An 18,722-nucleotide genomic window follows, 5' to 3' on the forward strand; every position below is an offset into this window, starting at 1 on the left:
CAGGAGAAGGAAAGGTTTCTGTAGTCCGGCCATTGGAGGTTATAAAGGTGCCTATTTATTAAGTTAATCTAGTCCGTAATAACAGCGCGGATGTCTAGTACTACTGAGCCGTCCACCTCTGAGGGTTCCCTGTCCCCAGGGTCCAACCATTACTCCTGTGGGAGAGATTTGTTGGCCGTCAGATTTTGCGGATCAACTGCAAACGGCAGTATCGAAAGTGATCCATGCCTTACCACGTTCTGCTAAGTGCAAGCATAGGGCGCATCATGGCGGCCCAGCCCAGGGATTGTCTATGCCTGTGGAAGTATCAGAGGCGTTATATGATGACGAGCCCCACTCCGACTCTTCAGAGGAGACCCCTTCTGGGTCGGAGTCCGTGTCATCTAAACTTCCGCCTGCGGAGGAGCCTGACTTTAGGTTTAGGATGGAGAATTTGCGCTTTTTGCTGAAGCAAGTGCTTGATACTCTGGAGGTTCCGGAACCTAAACTTCTTGAAGAACCTGTGATTCCTAAGCTTGATAAGGTACAGGGTGGTGCCTCAGGCCTTCCCAGTTCCTGTTAAGATTGCAAATATTATTAAGAATGAATCTGAGCGATTAGGTTCTTCCTTTTTCCTTTCTTCTTTTAAGAAACTGTTTCCTGTTCTGGACTGTCAGCTTGAGCTGTGGGGTACTGTCCCTAAGGTGGATGGTGCTATCTCCATGCTCGTGAAGTGGACAACTATTGCCCTCGAGGATAGTTCGTCATTTAAAGAGCCCATGGATAAAAAGTTGGAAAACATGTTAAGGAAGATGTTTCAACACACAGGGTTTGTTTTTCATCCGGCAGCGGCCATAGCCGTTTTTGCCGGAGTTGCGACATATTGGTGTGAATCCCTGTGTGAAATGGTAGAGGGGGAGACTTCCATCGACGAGATACAGGATAAGTTAAGGCAATGAAGATCGCCGATTCTTTCATCTGCGATGCCAATATGAAAATTATTCGCCTGAATGCTAAGGTGTCAGGTTTTTACGTTTTAGCTCTCAAGGCTCTGTGGCTAAAGTCTTGGTCTGCAGACATGACCTCTAAGTTGAGGCTGTTGTCCCTGCCTTTTCAAGGAAAGGTTCTGTTCGGTCCAGGATTGGATTCGATCATATCCACGGTTTCTGGAGGCAAGGGAGCTTTCCTACCGCAGGATAAAAAGGCTAAGCCTAAAGGATCTACCTTTCGTCCCTTTTGCGCGGACAAGGACCAGCGCCAGCAGCCCGCCGCGAAAGCAGAGCAGTCCAAGGGAACTTGAAAGCCGGCTCATTCTTGGAACAAGTCTAAGCAAAGCAAGAAGCCCACCGAGACAAAATCGGCATGAAGGGGCGGCCCCCGACCGGTCTCCGGACCAAGTAGGGGGCAGATTATCTCTCTTCTCAGAAGCATGGTTGCAGGACATTCAGGACCCTTGGGTTCTAGAAGTTGTCGCCCAGGGTTACAGTATAGGGTTCAGATCCCATCCGCCCAGGGGCAGATTCCTCCTGTCAAACCTGTCTTCAAGACAGGAAAAGAGAGAAGCGTTTCTAGAATGTGTGAGGGATCTCTCCTCGCTAGGTGTTATCATGCCAGTACCCCAAGCAGAAAGGGGTCTAGGGTACTATTCAAATATTTTTATGGTTCCAAAGAAGGAGGGCACCTTCCGCCCGATTCTGGACCTAAAGTGCTTAAACAAGTTTCTGAGTGTTCCATCGTTCAAAATGGAAACGATCAGATCTATTCTGCCCCTAGTTCAAGAGGAACAGTTCATGACAACTATAGACTTGTAGGACGCTTACCTTCATGTGCCAACTCACAGGGACCACTTCAAGTTCCTAAGATTTGCGTTTCTGGACCAACACTTCCAGTTTGTGGCCCTTCCCTTTGGTCTGGCGACGGCCCCAACAGTCTTCACAAAGGTTCTGGGGGCGCTACTTGCAGTGGCCAGATCCAGAGTCATTGCTGTGGCGCCTTATCTGGATGACATCCTAGTCTAGGGCCGTCGCTCAGTCTCGCAGAGGATCATTCAAGGGCGCTTCTTCTTTTGCTCCAATCTCATGGTTGGAAGATCAACTCAGGAAAGAGTTCCCTGGTTCCCAGCAACAGGGTGAAGTTCCTGGGCGCGATAATAGACGCTATGTCCATGAAATTTTTTATTATTTCTCACAGACCATCGATGCAGGAAGATTGCATCCTCTTGTCTTGCCCTTCAGTCCTCCTCAAGCCCCTTGGTGGCTCAGTGTATGGAGGTGATCAAACTCATGGTTTCCAGCATGGACGTCATTCCATTCGCCAGGTTCCATCTCAGACCTCTTCAATTGTGCATGTTGAGACAGTGGAACAACGATCATTCAGATCTATCACAGCAGATATCCATGGATGCTCGGACTCGGATCTCCCTCTCTTGGTGGATCCATCGGGAGCAACTGTCCATGGGGACATCCTTCTTGAGACCGTCCTGGGAGATTGTGACCACGGACGCCAGTCTGGCAGGATGGGGAGCTGTTTGGGGTGCCAGGATGGCACAAGGAAAATGGTCCCGGGAGGAGTCTCTCATTCCTATAAATATTCTGGAACTCTGAGCAATCTACAATGCTCTGAAGGCATGGCCTTCTCTGGGGTCATTCAGCTTAGTCAGATTCCAGACAGACAACATTACCTCGGTGGCTTACATCAACCATCAGGGGGGTACGAGGAGCTCCCTAGCCATGAGGGAGGAGTCTCGGATATTCAAGTGGGCGGAGTCCCACAGCTGCTCGCTCTCAGCGATTCACATTCCAGGTGTGGACAACTGGGAAGCAGACTTTCTCAGCAGACAATCCTTCCATCCGGGGGAATGGTCTCTTCACCCCGAAGTGTTTGCAGAGATTTGTCTAAGGTGGGGAACGCCGGAGATAGATCTCATGGCGTCCAGCCTCAATTGCAAGCTACCCCGATATGGGTCCAGGTCCAGGGATCCCCAGGCAGAGCTGATAGATGCCTTAGTGGTGCCTTGGGGGTTCAGCCTAGCTTACATTTTTCCATCGTTAATACTTCTGCCTCATGTTGTGGCACGCATCAAACAGGAGCGAGCTTCGGCCATTCTGATTGCTCCATTGTGGCCGTGGAGGACGTGGTTTGTGGATCTGGTGGGGATGTCATCCTCTCCGCTGTGGAGGTTACCCTGGCGCAGGGATCTGCTGGAACAGGGACATTTTCATCATCAAAATCTCGATTCTCTGAGGCTGACTATGTGGAGATTGAACGCCTAGTCTTGGCCAAGAGAGGCTTTTCTGAGAGTGTGATTGATACTCTAATCCAGACAAGGAAGCCAGTCACTCGTCGCATCTAACATAAGGTGTGGAGGACTTACTTGTCCTGGTGTGAGAAGCATGGATATCCTTGGCATAAGGTGAAGGTATCCAGGATTCTGTCCTTTCTCCAGGATGATTTGGAGAAGGGTCTTGCCGCCAGTTCCTTAAAGGGACAGATTTCGGCATTATCAGTCTTGTTGCATAGGACGCTCGCTGAGCTCCCTGACATCCAATCTTTTGTTCAGGCTCTGTCTAGAATCAGGCCTGTCTTTCAACAGTCTTCTCCCCCATGGAGCTTAACCTTGGTTCTTAAGGTATTGCAGAAGGTTCCGTTTGAGCCTATGCATTCCATTGATATTGAGATTCTGTCCTGGAAGGTTCTCTTCCTTTTTGCCATTGCATCGGCACGCAGAGTATCTGAACTAGCTGCCTTGCAATGTGAGCCTCCTTATCTGGTTTTTCATGCGGATAAGGCTGTGCTTCGCACAAGTTTGGGGTTTCTTCCCAAGGTGGTGTCCAACCGTAACATCAATCAGGAAATAGTGGTTCCTTCTTTGTGTCCTAACCCTTCTTCTTTTAAGGAGATGTTACTTTATAATCTGGATGTGGTTCTTGCCCTGAAGTTCTATCTTCAGGCTACAAGGGATTTCAGACAGTCTTCATCTCTTTTTGTGGTGTATTCAGGGAAGCGCAAGGGGCAGAAAGCCTATTCTACTTCTTTGTCCTTTTGGTTGAGGAGCTTGATTTGCTTGGCCTATGAGACAGCGGGAAATAATCCTCCTCAGAGGATCACGGCTCATTCGACTAGAGCTGTGGCTTTGTCTTGGGCCTTCAAGAATGAGGCCTCTATGGAGCAAATTTGTAAAAGGCTACCTGGTCCTCCTTACACACTTTTACATAATTTTACAAATTTTAAGTTTTTGCTTTTGCGGAAGCTGTTTTTGGGACAAAGGTTTTGCAGGCTGTGGTGCCCTCAGATTAGGGTCCGCCTTTTCCCTCCCGGTTTCATTCAGTGTCCTCTAGAGCTTGGGTATATGTTCCCAACAGTAATGAATGAAGCCGTGGACTCTCCTCCCCTTTAGATGGAAAACATAAATTATGCTTACTTGATAATTTAATTTCCATCGAGTGGAGGAGAGTCTATGGCTCCCGTCTGTATCTCCGAGGGGCGGACCTAAATTTGGTTTATCTTCTGACACCATTTATACCCTGATATTTCTCCTACTGTTCCTTGTTCCCTTGGCAGAATGACTGGGGGATGAGGGGAGTGGGGGAGGTATTTAAGCCTTTAGCTGGGGTGTCTTTGTCTCCTCCTTGTGGCCAGGTTCATAATTCCCAACAGTAATGAATGAAACCATAGACTTTCCTCCCTCGATGGAAATTAAATTATCAGGTAAGCATAATCTATGGGTTTTTTTCTTTAATGTTTCAGATAGAGCATGCAATTTTAAGCAACTTTCTAATTTACTCCTACAATAAATGTTTCTTTGTACTCTTGCTATCTTTTTTTAAAAAGCAAGAATTTAAATCTTAGGTGCCAGCCCATTTTTGGTTCAGCACTTTGGATAGCTTGCTTATTGGTGGCTGATATTTAGCAAACCAATAAGCAAGCATAACTCAGGTTCTCAACCAAAAATAGGCCAGCTCTTAAGCTTTACATTCCTGCTTTTTAAATAAAGATACCAAGAGAACAAAAAAATAATAATATGAGTAAATTAGAAAGTTGCTTAAAATTGCTGCTCTATCTGAATCACGAAAGAAAAAAAAAATTGGGTTTAGTGTCCCTTTAATGTGAGACTTCAAGTTCTCATTCAGATGTTAACTCATTGACATCGCCAGTGACTTCCTTAATTTGTGGTTATGAGCTTCTGTGTTTTTATATGTTTCCCAGTATTATTTTTCCTTTCAAGCTGCGTGTTTCAATGCTCTCCCCCATTCCATGTATTTTGTAGAGCTCCGTTGGTTAATTTTCTCTGGGATTTGGGCCTTCAAGACCCTCATGGGTTTATGTTAAAGGAAATTAACACCTGGGACAGCTGGGAAGTGACAGAGAACCACAGAGAGTCCCTCAGAAAGAGTGTGGAGGAATGGCTACAGAACTGGACTCTAAAGTTACAGGTAAGACCCACATCAGATGATACCAGGAAGAAAGAATATGGTATAACTGAATCAATTTGCAAGCTGGTTTTTAGGCTTTGTATTGTTCTGTGTGTAAAATCTAATGTAATAAACTTGTAGTATTTGTAAGTGTTGTTTTTTATTGGTGAAGATAAATAATGACATGTTTTAATTAAAAACTAATGAAGCTTATTGCATACAGAATCTAGGTCATGTCCATACATACGCCTAGATTACGAGTTTTGCGTTAGCCTTAAAAAGCAGCGTTAAGGGGTCCTAACGCTGCTTTTTAATGCCCGCTGGTATTACAAGTTTGGCAGGTACAGGTGTACCGCTCACTTTTCTTCCGTGACTTTTCCATACCGCAAATCCCCTTACGTCAATTGCGTATCCTATCTTTTCTATGGGATTTGCCTATCGCTGGTATTACAAGTCTTGGAAGAAGTGAGCGGTAGACCCTCTCCTGGCAAGACTTCTACCGCATTTAAAAGTCAGTAGTTAAGAGTTTTATGGGCTAACGCCGAAACATAAAACTCTTAACTAAAGTGCTAACAATTACACTAACACCCATAAACTACATATTAACCCCTAAACTGAGCCCCCCCCCACATCGCAAACACTATAATAAATATTTTTAACCCCTAATCTGCCGACCGGACATCGCCGCCACCTACATTATAGTTATTAACCCCTAATCTGCCGCTCCCAACGACGCCACAACCTAACTACACTTATTAACCCCTAATCTGCCGACCGGACATCACCGCTACTTTAATAAATGTATTAACCCCTAAACCGCCGCACTCCCGCCTCGTAAACACTAGTTAATTTTTATTAACCCCTAATCTGGCTGCCCTAACATCGCCGACACCTACTTACATTTATTAACCCCTAATCTGCCACCACCAACGTCGCCGCTACTATAATAAAGTTATGAACCCCTAAACCTGTCTAACCCTAACACCCCCTAATTTAAATATAATTTAAATACATCTTAATTAAATAACTACAATTAAATAAATTATAACTATTTAAAACTAAATACTTACCTGTAAAATAAACCATAAGATAGCTACAATATAACTAATAATTACATTGTAGCTATCTTATGATTTATTTTTATTTTACTGGCAACTTTGTATTTATTTTAACTAGGTATAATAGTTATTAAATAGTTATTAACTATTTAATAACTACCTTGCTAAAATAAGTACAAAATTACCTGTAAAATAAATCCTAACCTAAGTTACAATTACACCTAACACTACACTATCATTAAATAAATTACCTAAACTACCTACAATTAATTACAATTAAATACAATAAACTAAATTATGGAAAAAAACAAACACTAAATTACAGAAAATAAAAAAAATTACAAGAAGTTTAAACTAATTACACCTAATCTAAGCCCCCTAATAAAATAAAAAAGCCCCCCAAAATAATAAAAAGCCCTACCCTATACTAATTTACAAATAGCCCTTAAAAGGGCCTTTTGCAGGGCATTGCCCCAAAGTAATCAGCTCTTTTACCTGTAAAAAAAAGAATACAATACCCCCCCCCCCCAACATTACAACCCACCACCCACACACCCCTACTCTAAAACTCACCCAATACCCCCTTAAAAAACCTAACACTACCCCATTGAAGATCACCCTACCTTGAGCCATCTTCACCCAGCCGGGCACCAGTGTTCATCCGATCCGTCCAGAAGTCTTCATCCGATGGGCCAGAAGAGGACATCCAGACCGGCAGAAGTCTTCATCCTATCCGGGCAGAAGAGGACATCCGGACCGGGAGAAGGCTTCATCCAAGCGGCATCTTCTATCTTCATCCATCCGACGAGGAACGGCTCCATCTTGAAGACCTCCGGTGCGGAACATCCTTCTAGGCCGACGACTAACAACGAATGACGGTTCCTTTAAATGACGTCATCCAAGATGGCGTCCCTCGAATTCCGATTGGCTGATAGGATTCTATCAGCCAATCGGAATTAAGGTAGGAAAAATCTGATTGGTTGATGCTATCAGCCAATTGGATTGAAGTTCAATCCGATTGGCTGATTGGATCAGCCAATAGAATGCGAGGGAATTCAAGGGACGCCATCTTGGATGACGTCATTGAAAGGAATATTCATTCGTCGTTAGTCGTCGGCCTAGAAGGATGTTCCGCGCCGTAGGTCTTCAAGATGGATGGATGAAGATAGAAGATGCCGCTTGGATGAAGCCTTCTCCCGGTCCGGATGTCCTCTTCTGCCCGGATAGGATGAAGACTTCTGCCGGTCTGGATGTCCTCTTCTGGCCCATCGGATGAAGAATTCTGGACGGATCGGATGACCACTGGTGCCCAGCTGGGTGAAGACGGCTCAAGGTAGAGTGATCTTCAATGGGGTAGTGTTAGGTTTTTTTTAAGGGGGTATTGGGTGGGTTTTAAAGTAGGGGTATGTGGGTGGTGGGTTGTAATGTTGGGGGGGGGGTATTGTATTTTTTTTTTTTTACAGGTAAAAGAACTGATTACTTTGGGGCAATGCCCCACAAAAGGCCCTTTTAAGGGCTATTTGTAATTTAGTATAGGGTAGGGCTTTTTATTATTTTGGGGGGCTTTTTATTTTATTAGGGGGCTTAGATTAGGTGTAATTAGTTTAAACTTCTTGTAATTTTTTTATTTTCTGTAATTTAGTTGTTGTTTTTTTCGTAATTTAGTGTTTGTTTTATTTGTAATTTAGTTTATTGTATTTAATTGTAATTAATTGTAGGTAGTTTAGGTAATTTATTTAATGTTAGTGTAGTGTTAGGTGTAATTGTAACTTAGGTTAGGATTTATTTTACAGGTAATTTTGTACTTATTTTAGCTAGGTAGTTATTAAATAGTTAATAAATATTTAATAACTATTGTACCTAGTTAAAATAAATACAAAGCTGCCTGTAAAATAAAAATAAACCCTAAGCTAGCTACAATGTAATTATTAGTTATAGTGTAGCTATCTTATGGTTTTTTTTACAGGTAAGTATTTAGTTTTAAATATGAATAATTTATTTAATTGTAGTTATTTTATTTAGATGTATTTAAATTATATTTAAATTAGGGGGGTGTTAGGGTTAGATTTAGGTTTAGGGGTTAATAACTTTATTATAGTAGCGGCGACGTTGGTGGTGGCAGATTAGGGGTTAATAAATGTAAGTAGTTGTCGGCGATGTTAGGGCAGGCAGATTAGAGGTTAATAAAAATCAACTAGTGTTTGCGAGGCGGGAGTGTGGCGGTTTAGGGGTTAATACATTTATTAAAGTGGCGGCGATGTCCGGTTGGCAGATTAGGGGTTAATAAGTGTAGTTAGGTTGCGGTGACGTTGGGGGCGGCAGATTAGGGGTTAATAACTATAATGCAGGTGTGGGTGATGTTAGGGGCAACAGATTAGGGGTTCATAAGTATAATGTAGGTGGCGGCGGTGTCCGGAGCGGCAGATTAGGGGTTAATAGTATAATGCATGTGGCGACGATGTCGGGGACAGCAGATTAGGGGTTAATAAATGTAAGATTAGGGATGTTTAGACTCGGGGTTCATGTTAGGGTGTTAAGTGCAGACATATTTTTTCTTTCCCCATAGGAAACAATGGGGCTGTGTTAGAAGCTGCATGCTGCTTTTTTGCAGGTGTTAGGTTTTTTTTCAGCCAGCTCAGCCCCATTGTTTCCTATGGGGAAATTGTGCATAAGCACGTTTTAGCCATCTTACCGCTACCGTATGCAACGCTGGTATTACAGTGAGATGTGGAGCTAAATTTGCTCAACGCTCACTTTTCTGAGGCTAACGCAGCCATTCAGAAAACTTGTAATACCAGCGTTGTTTAAAGTGAGCGCTGGAAAAAAAAGGCTCGTTAGCAACGCAAGTTTTTACCACAAAGCTCGTAATCTAGCCGATAGTATCTATTAAGCTATAGGTAAAACTGATAGAGAGTACAGAGTAACCTTCTGTCACACTCACTCTTTCTGGGGCTCTCGAGTAGGTGTATACTATAAGGTGTAAATGTTCCTCTTTCTGTAAAATGCCCCATATTATTAGACGAAATTCGCAAAAAATACATTGAGAGAACTATAAATCCATTGCTTTCTTCTCCTTACGGATAGAGCTGTGACTACACATAAACTCGTAAGACTCCTGGACACTGTTTATTGCACCCTCAATTTTAGGGCAAAAACATTTTCTGTGCAGTGTTATTTAAAGAGTGTTAATGTGTGTGCTACAAGTTAAAGGCACCTGAATGTGCAAACAAATAAGTAAATATCAACCAGCATCACATACAGTGGGCTTATTTTACCAATATCTTCTCTAGCCTATCCATTTTTTTCAGTTTTACAGCATTTCCATTGAACTTGCCTACCTCTCTATTCTTTAGTGAAAGATTTCCATATAATAGCATGGGAATATAGCTCAAAGATTAATCTGATTAAACAGAGTGTGTAAAATGTACATATTATACTCAGGTCATGCTCTTGTCAGTATTTGTATTGTACCGTAACAGGGACAGTGTACTGTAAATTGTTCTCCCCTTAAATGTGCTTCAATTGATCCATTTTACCTGCTAGAGTGTCTTAATTTGTATATCAATAGCTCTATTAAATGTATTTTGTCATTTGAAAAAGCGGTTTTCTTTCAAAAGGTGGTGAGAGTTTATGGCATATTACTCCTGATATTCAACCCCTGGCCACTGGGTAGAGAAACAGATTCCCAAAATCTCCCTCCCACCTCTCTGGTATGCCAGTCATAACTTTGCCTCCACATGTGGAAGGTGTAGAATTGAGGTGTTCCAGATTCTTCGTCGAGAGGGGTCCTCAGACTGATTTGAGACACATTTTCCCCATCTGAGAGCTGCCACTGAGAGACAGAGGGGAGATTGGAGTATTGGGCAGTGATACAATTACTCCCAGTGAGACGTTAGTCACAAGCCTGCCACAGGTGTCGCAGGGACCGGTCCCTTAGCCTCCTCCTGTTGGCTCATTGATAACACCACAAATAGATCCTCTACTGTAATGTGCTCAGCTTGGGATGGGCTGTCTACTAGAAGCAGTTATTTCTGCAGCTGGCAAGCACAGTGCAGTGGGTGCTTGTCAGGCAAGTCTGATCACATTGGCACTCAAATAGCCCACAGGCTATTAGAAGGTACTTTGTTTTGTTACATCATAGTCAAGGGAATTCATTTATTTTTTTACTTTTTATTGAAATTTTAGGTAATAGTACAATATCGGTGTCATTAAAATAAATCATATAGTTGCAGTTGACTTTTTGTATAAAAAGTGATAGTCCAAGTAAGGGGACTTCATTTATAGCAGACATTACCACATTCACACTAAACTTTTGTTTATGTACTATTGTTTACATGTTATTGGAGACTTTTAAGGGGCAATAAGGATCTCTTTATTGAATACACACAAAATGTTTGCAAAACTTATGTATTATTTATTTTATCATTTAAAATATTTACTGTTTGTGGTTCTGTTTTTATTATAGCACTATGGGGCAGAATTAACAATCTCCAAATGGAGCTTGATGCCCCGTGTTTCTGGCGAGCCTTTAGACCACTGTTCCATAACCTGTCTGCTCTGAGGAAGCGGACAGACATTGCCAGAAATTAACCCGATCGAATACGATTGGGTTGATTGACACCCCCTACTAGCGGCCAATTGGCCGCGAATCTGCAGGGGCGGCATTGCACTAGCAATTCACCAGAACTGCTGGTGCAATGATAAATGCCGAGAGCGTATGCTGTCGGCATTTATCAATGTGCAGCGGATATGATCAACAATATCGGATCATGTCCGCTCGCACTTTCTACTTAGCGCACTCCTAGTCAGTTATTCAACTGGGCTATATGTATGTGTAGTATTATAGTTTATGTGCTTCTTTTTTTTTATTAGCACACGCCTGCTTCCCCTACACAGTTACATTTCTGATCAAAAACAAGCAGTAGACCAGGCAGGACTCAAGGCGCTTTAATTAAAAAAAATCAGCTTTATTCGGAAACTTTAAAATCCTAGGTTAACAGAGCATGACAGCTCCCAGACAAACGTGTCTTACGCGTTTCGGCTCTGTAAGCCTTACTCATAGACATACTCATGACCCGGAACAACCAGCTTAAATAGCCATTGTCCAGGGTCATGAGCTGAAGGCAGCTGTCAGTATTTAAAGTAGATAGCAATAAAACATGAAATGGACATTGTGGGCTTATTAAGGAGATCGATGCTATCATAAGTACAAAAGATTTTGGCTGAACACAAACAGGGAAAAATATTATTAATAATGAACAAAAAGGAGTGTAGTAAAGTAACATTGCCAAATATATTCACTAACCTGTACTGTTACATGAATTGAAGCAATTGGGCAGTGGCTAGGTTGCATATAGATCTTAGCTGTCCTATATAAAACTTCCTGCAGAGCAGTATGTAACCAAAAGGGTTAAGATTCAGACATGAGCTGAAATTGAGATATTAATGTTGATAATGAGTAAAGTAATGAATAGGACAGATACAGGAATTTTTACATATAAAAAATGAGTGGCAGAATAACTAGTATCAAAGTATTAGCCATAACAAGTATTAACTACAATCCCTTTCTGGATAATCTTAACAAAACAGAAATATTAACAATAAACATTATCAGGGCATCTTCAGACATTTAAGGAGTAGACAAAGTGTAGAGTCAGGACATACATATCTTATTAAAACTAAATGTATATTGATAATGAAATACCACCAGTACTGCACTTTAAAAAACAAGTATGTGTATTTACACAATTTACTATGGGTGCTTATTGGTGTTAAGATATAGTAAAGATATGTACAATGTCTTTTATGTCTAATACTTATATGGTGTCCTGATATCTTAACCTATCAAGTATAAAGAAAAGACAGATGTGTAACCTAAGCTGTTATTTTTCTCGCTGCCAAAAGTTAATTATGTCACCATCAATGTTAAAACCATGGGGCCTTCTGGTTTTCAATTGGAAAATCCAGAAGGCCTCACGGTACAAAAGTCTACTTGTGCTATCTCCTCCTCGCTCAGGAGTCCTGACTTGTTCAATAATTTGCCAGGAAAAATTATTGACATTTTTCCCATGAACATTAATAAAATGTCTCGCCAGATCAGACACCTGCACCATTGTCAATATTATTGAGGTGTTCTCTAATACGTGTGCGGGCCTCTCTGGTGGAGCACCCCACATATTGTCTATTGCACTGGGTGCAATCCACCAGGTAGACCACATTTGAGGAACGACAGTTGGTACAATTAGATAGATTATACACTCTTTGGGTGACTTTCGATTGAAAATGTTTGGTAACTCTCGTATGGCCGCAAGCAATGCACTTGGCAAAGTGACATTTGTAGTGGCCTTTCATACTAAGCCAGCTACTCCTGGTAACTGTTGATTTCCTTAGCATGCTTGGAGACAGTTACATTTCTGATCCACGCTAGACAGTGCTTCTTCTGTGGCAGGGCGGTAGTTAAACAGCCTACTATTTCTGCTCGGATTGCACCCCTGGTCTGGACTTGCAGGTGCAATTCTTTACTCAATTCTTTGTTCTATCTATCTGGAGGGGGTCAGAATGCCAAACGTTGCTAGCATAGAGCTTTGGGAAAATATCCCTAAGGTGGATGGTGTCATTTTCACTTTAGCAAAACACACTACTATTCTGCTGGAGGATAGTAAACAACAATAATGATAAAATGCGCTATACCTCAAAAAAATGTTGAATTAGATATATGTTTACAAGTATGTCCTTTTTGTTGATATAACAGTTGCAATGCTGCAGTTTGATCAAATAGTAAAAAGTTGCAATGCTGCAGTTTGATCAAATAGTAAAAAGGAACAGTACCTTTGATGGAAGAAAATAAGTCCAATAAGACTTCCTGTGCTTAGGGGTGTTTATCAATGTTTTCCAAAATAATTCCAAATTGGTTCCAGATAATTGGTTTCTAGGATCCCTTTAGTTCCAGGGAAGTCACTGTGCCCAAGCCTTGCTGCCTTTAATCCAGCCTGGTATTCCCAAACCAGGGCTTCGTATGCAGGAACAAGTATATATGAAAAGAGAAGAAATGGCGCAAAAGGCAGGACTCAAGTGAAAGCGTTTAATGACACAGTATATTACACAAACATATATGCACTTACAAGATTAAAATGAATGTACTGCAATTAGGAGGATCATGGGTGGTACAGTTCTTATTGCTTCCCACAGCCGGCTTGTTGTGATTGCCGAGCGCTGCTGCACTGGATATGACTGGCAGGTGAATCTGGATACCTTGTCAGCAAGTCCTGTGGCTGTTGTGAGTGCAGGATACCAGGACCCTTGTTCCAGCCTAGATTGTCAGTTCAATACCCTGACGCGTTTCCCCCGGTCAGCGGCCGGGCTTCTTCAAGAGGGATTTAAAAATGAATATGTTGAAATGAGCGCTCTTCCTTTTTGAGTCCGATTCATCCAATCAGAACTCGGAGGTGTGTGCTGGAGCTCCTATCATATTTCTCAAAACATCAAGCGGAATTTGTCCAATCAGGGCTCAGAGGTGTGAGCCGGAGCTCCTGTAAGATTGCTCCTTACGTGGGATCAGGCAAATATTGATGCCCGTATGTTTCTAAAATAGCAATACTCAAGGGCTAAAACATCGTGGTTGCCTTATTTGTGCGGTCATGTTAATAATGTTTCAACAAGATAAAAACAATAAAGAGACTTACATTTCTATACTATGACAATTAATAAAGCATGTGGGATAAATTTCATTTCTATATTTAACAATAAATAATATTCACGATTTATAAAAACCTTTCAATGAACTTTGCTCATGAAAGCAAAAGTTCATTTGCAGTATACGAGTTTTTTTTAGACACAATTGGGACCTGTCATATGTAATCTTGCTCCTACATGTCTTTTATTAAAATCGTTTATTTATTTATAAACGAAGTGTTGATAATCTAGTAAGGAATGTTGATGGTTTTATGGGAAAATGTGCTATAGAGGAGTTTTTGGTTTTATTATCGATATTTTTGATATTTATTGTTACAGATATTGATTAAATAATACTGGTAAGTTAAAAAACTGGTGACAACAAGATCCATACGCAGGTGCAATGAGGACCTATATTAACTAAATAATAAAAACTATTTGATTTAAAATTTAGAAGTTATATAAAAAATATTAAATATATGTATCCTCTAAAAATTAATTTTTTTTTAAAAAAAAAACAAAAAAAAAAATTATCTAAAATTTAAAATTTATTATCTAAAATTTAATATGAATTGATGTATGTTCTAGGAAAAGGATCTAAGAATGGATTGTTTGATTGGTACTATTTTAAATTATTGAACTACTAAAAATACAATTTAGATAAAAGCAGCTACATCAATATCTATATTCATACCGAGTGGTTGGAGTGTTTTAAGTTTATAAATCCACTTGGTTTCAAGTCTCCTTAGTTCGAGTAGCCTATTTGGCTTTGAGGGGGGTACCCAATCTATAACTTGTATTTTGAGTGAACTTGGGTTACTGCCATGGCACTCAGAGAAATGCCTGGGTACACTGTGTTTGAGCAGTTTTTCTTTTATATTATAGATGTGTTCGTTACTTCTTATTATTATTTTACGTTTCGTGCGGCCTACATATAATAGGCCGCACCCACATTCTAACAGATATACTACATATGTTGAATCGCAGTTACTTCTAAATGTAATGTTGTATGTATTGGTCAGTTCACTGTTCGAAAAAGTTGGTGTTCTATTAATATGCTTACACATATTGCATCTTGGTTTGTTGCATCTCATAGTTCCTTTCCATTCTTTCAGCCAATTTCCTGCCACTGATTGTGTTTCTGCCTTTTCTAAGTTCGGGTTTTTTACAGGTTTAAGTTTACTTGGTGCCAAAATGTTTTTCAGACTTTTTCCTTTTTTGTATGTAAAAGTAGGTTTATTTTCTAAGGCCTAGATTTGGAGTTTGGCGTTAGCCGTGAAAACCAGCGTTAGAGGCTCCTAACGCTGGTTTTAGGCTACCGCCGGTATTTGGAGTCAGTGATTAAAGGGTCTAACGCTCACTTTTCAGCCGCGACTTTTCCATACCGCAGATCCCCTTACGTCAATTGCGTATCCTATCTTTTCAATGGGATCTTTCTAACTCCGGTATTTAGAGTCGTTTCTGAAGTGAGCGTTAGAGCTCTAACGACAAAACTCCAGCCGCAGGAAAAAAGCAGGAGTTAAGAGCTTTCTGGGCTAACGCCGGTTCATAAAGCTCTTAACTACTGTACCCTAAAGTACACTAACACCTATAAACTACCTATGTACCCCTAAACCAAGGTCCCCCCACATCGCCGCCACTCGATTAAATTTTTTTAACCCCTAATCTGCCGACCGCCACCTACGTTATACTTATGTACCCCTAATCTGCTGCCCCTAACCCCGCCGACCCCTGTATTATATTTATTAACCCCTAATCTGCCCCCCTCAACGTCGCCTCCATCTGCCTACACTTATTAACCCCTAATCTGCCGACCGCAAAGCGCCGCCACCTACGTTATCCTTATGTACCCCTAATCTGCTGCCCCTAACACCGCCGACCCCTGTATTATATTTATTAACCCCTAACCTGCCCCCACAACGTCGCCGACACCTGCCTACACTTATTAACCCCTAATCTGCCGAGCGGACCTGAGCGCTACTATAATAAAGTTATTAACCCCTAATCCGCCTCACTAACCCTATCATAAATAGTATTAACCCCTAATCTGCCCTCCCTAACATCGCCGACACCTAACTTCAATTATTAACCCCTAATCTGACGACCGGAGCTCATCGCTACTATAATAAATGGATTAACCCCTAAAGCTAAGTCTAACCCTAACACTAACACCCCCCTAACTTAAATATAATTTAAATCTAACGAAATTAATTAACTCTTATTAAATAAATTATTCCTATTTAAAGCTAAATACTTACCTGTAAAATACATCCTAATATAGCTACAATATAAATTATAATTATATTGTAGCTATTTTAGGATTAATATTTATTTTACAGGCAACTTGGTAATTATTTTAACCAGGTACAATAGCTATTAAATAGTTAAGAACTACTTAATAGTTGCCTAGTTAAAATAATAACAAAATTACCTGTAAAATAAATCCTAACCTAAGTTATAATTAAACCTAACACTACCCTATCAATAAATTAATTAAATAAACTACCTACAATTACCTACAATTAACCTAACACTACACTATCAATAAATAAATTAAATACAATTGCTACAAATAACTACAATTACATAAACTAACTAAAGTACAAAAAATAAAAAAGAACTAAGTTACAAAAAATAAAAAAATATTTACAAACATAAGAAAAATATTACAACAATTTTAAACTAATTACACCTACTCTAAGCCCCCTAATAAAATAACAAAGACCCCCAAAATAAAAAAATGCCCTACCCTATTCTAAATTAATAGAGTTAAAAGCTCTTTTACCTTACCAGCCCTGAACAGGGCCCTTTGCGGGGCATGCCCCAAGAAAATCAGCTCTTTTGCCTGTAAAAAAAAACATACAATACCCCCCCCAACATTACAACCCACCACCCACATACCCCTAATCTAACCCAAACCCCCCTTAAATAAACCTAACACTAAGCCCCTGAAGATCTTCCTACCTTGTCTTCACCATCCAGGTATCACCGATCCGTCCTGGCATCCGGTGCTGAAGAGGTCCAGAAGAGGCTCCAAAGTCTTCCTCCTATCCGGCAAGAAGAGGACATCCGGACCGGCAAACATCTTCTCCAAGCGGCATCTTCGATCTTCTTCCATCCGGTGCGGAGCGGGTCCATCTTGAAGCAGCCGACGCGGATCCATCCTCTTCTTCCGGCGTCTCCCGACGAATGACGGTTCCTTTAAGGGACATCATCCAAGATGGCGTCCCTCGAATTCCGATTGGCTGATAGGATTCTATCAGCCAATCGGAATTAAGGTAGGAATATTCTGATTGGCTGATGGAATCAGCCAATCAGAATCAAGTTCAATCCGATTGGCTGATCCAATCAGCCAATCAGATTGAGCTCGCATTCTATTGGCTGTTACGATCAGCCAATAGAATGCGAGCTCAATCTGATTGGCTGATTGGATCAGCCAATAGGATTGAACTTGATTCTGATTGGCTGATTCCATCAGCCAATCAGAATTTTCCTACCTTAATTCCGATTGGCTGATAGAATCCTATCAGCCAATCGGAATTCGAGGGACGCCATCTTGGATGACGTCCCTTAAAGGAACCGTCATTCGTCGGGAGACGCCGGAAGAAGAGGATGGATCCGCGTCGGCTGCTTCAAGATGGAACCGCTCCGCACCGGATGGAAGAAGATCGAAGATGCCGCTTGGAGAAGATGTTTGCCGGTCCGGATGTCCTCTTCTTGCCGGATAGGAGGAAGACTTTGGAGCCTCTTCTGGACCTCTTCAGCACCGGATGCCAGGACGGATCGGTGATACCTGGATGGTGAAGACAAGGTAGGAAGATCTTCAGGGGCTTAGTGTTAGGTTTATTTAAGGGGGGTTTGGGTTAGATTAGGGGTATGTGGGTGGTGGGTTGTAATGTGGGGGGGGGGTATTGTATTTTTTTTTTACAGGCAAAAGAGCTGATTTTCTTGGGGCATGCCCCGCAAAGGGCCCTGTTCAGGGCTGGTAAGGTAAAAGAGCTTTTAACTCTATTAATTTAGAATAGGGTAGGGCATTTTTTTTATTTTGGGGGTCTTTGTTATTTTATTAGGGGGCTTAGAGTAGGTGTAATTAGTTTAAAATTGTTGTAATATTTTTCTTATGTTTGTAAATATTTTTTTATTTTTTGTAACTTAGTTCTTTTTTATTTTTTGTACTTTAGTTAGTTTATGTAATTGTAGTTATTTGTAGCAATTGTATTTAATTTATTTATTGATAGTGTAGTGTTAGGTTAATTGTAGGTAATTGTAGGTAGTTTATTTAATTAATTTATTGATAGGGTAGTGTTAGGTTTAATTATAACTTAGGTTAGGATTTATTTTACAGGTAATTTTGTAATTATTTTAACTAGGTAACTATTAAATAGTTCTTAACTATTTAATAGCTATTGTACCTGGTTAAAATAATTACCAAGTTGCCTGTGAAATAAATATTAATCCTAAAATAGCTACAATATAATTATAATTTATATTGTAGCTATATTAGGATGTATTTTACAGGTAAGTATTTAGCTTTAAATAGGAATAATTTATTTAATAAGAGTTAATTAATTTCGTTAGATTTAAATTATATTTAAATTAGAGG

At 40.7% G+C, this 18,722-nt stretch overlaps 1 protein-coding gene across 1 annotated transcript in view; it reads left to right on the forward strand.

Moving 5' to 3' along the window:
* The window catches only part of WDR97 (WD repeat domain 97), a 225,084-nt gene that overhangs the window by 129,720 nt on the left and 76,642 nt on the right, over nt 1-18,722 (forward strand). Inside the window, exon 13 of the mRNA XM_053708904.1 lies at nt 5,246-5,411. Within this exon, the coding sequence (XP_053564879.1) occupies nt 5,246-5,411 (166 nt within the window). The remainder of the gene's footprint in view (nt 1-5,245; nt 5,412-18,722) is intronic.

This window comes from Bombina bombina, chromosome 4, assembly GCF_027579735.1.
Source record: "Bombina bombina isolate aBomBom1 chromosome 4, aBomBom1.pri, whole genome shotgun sequence".
NCBI classification, from domain to species: domain Eukaryota; kingdom Metazoa; phylum Chordata; class Amphibia; order Anura; family Bombinatoridae; genus Bombina; species Bombina bombina.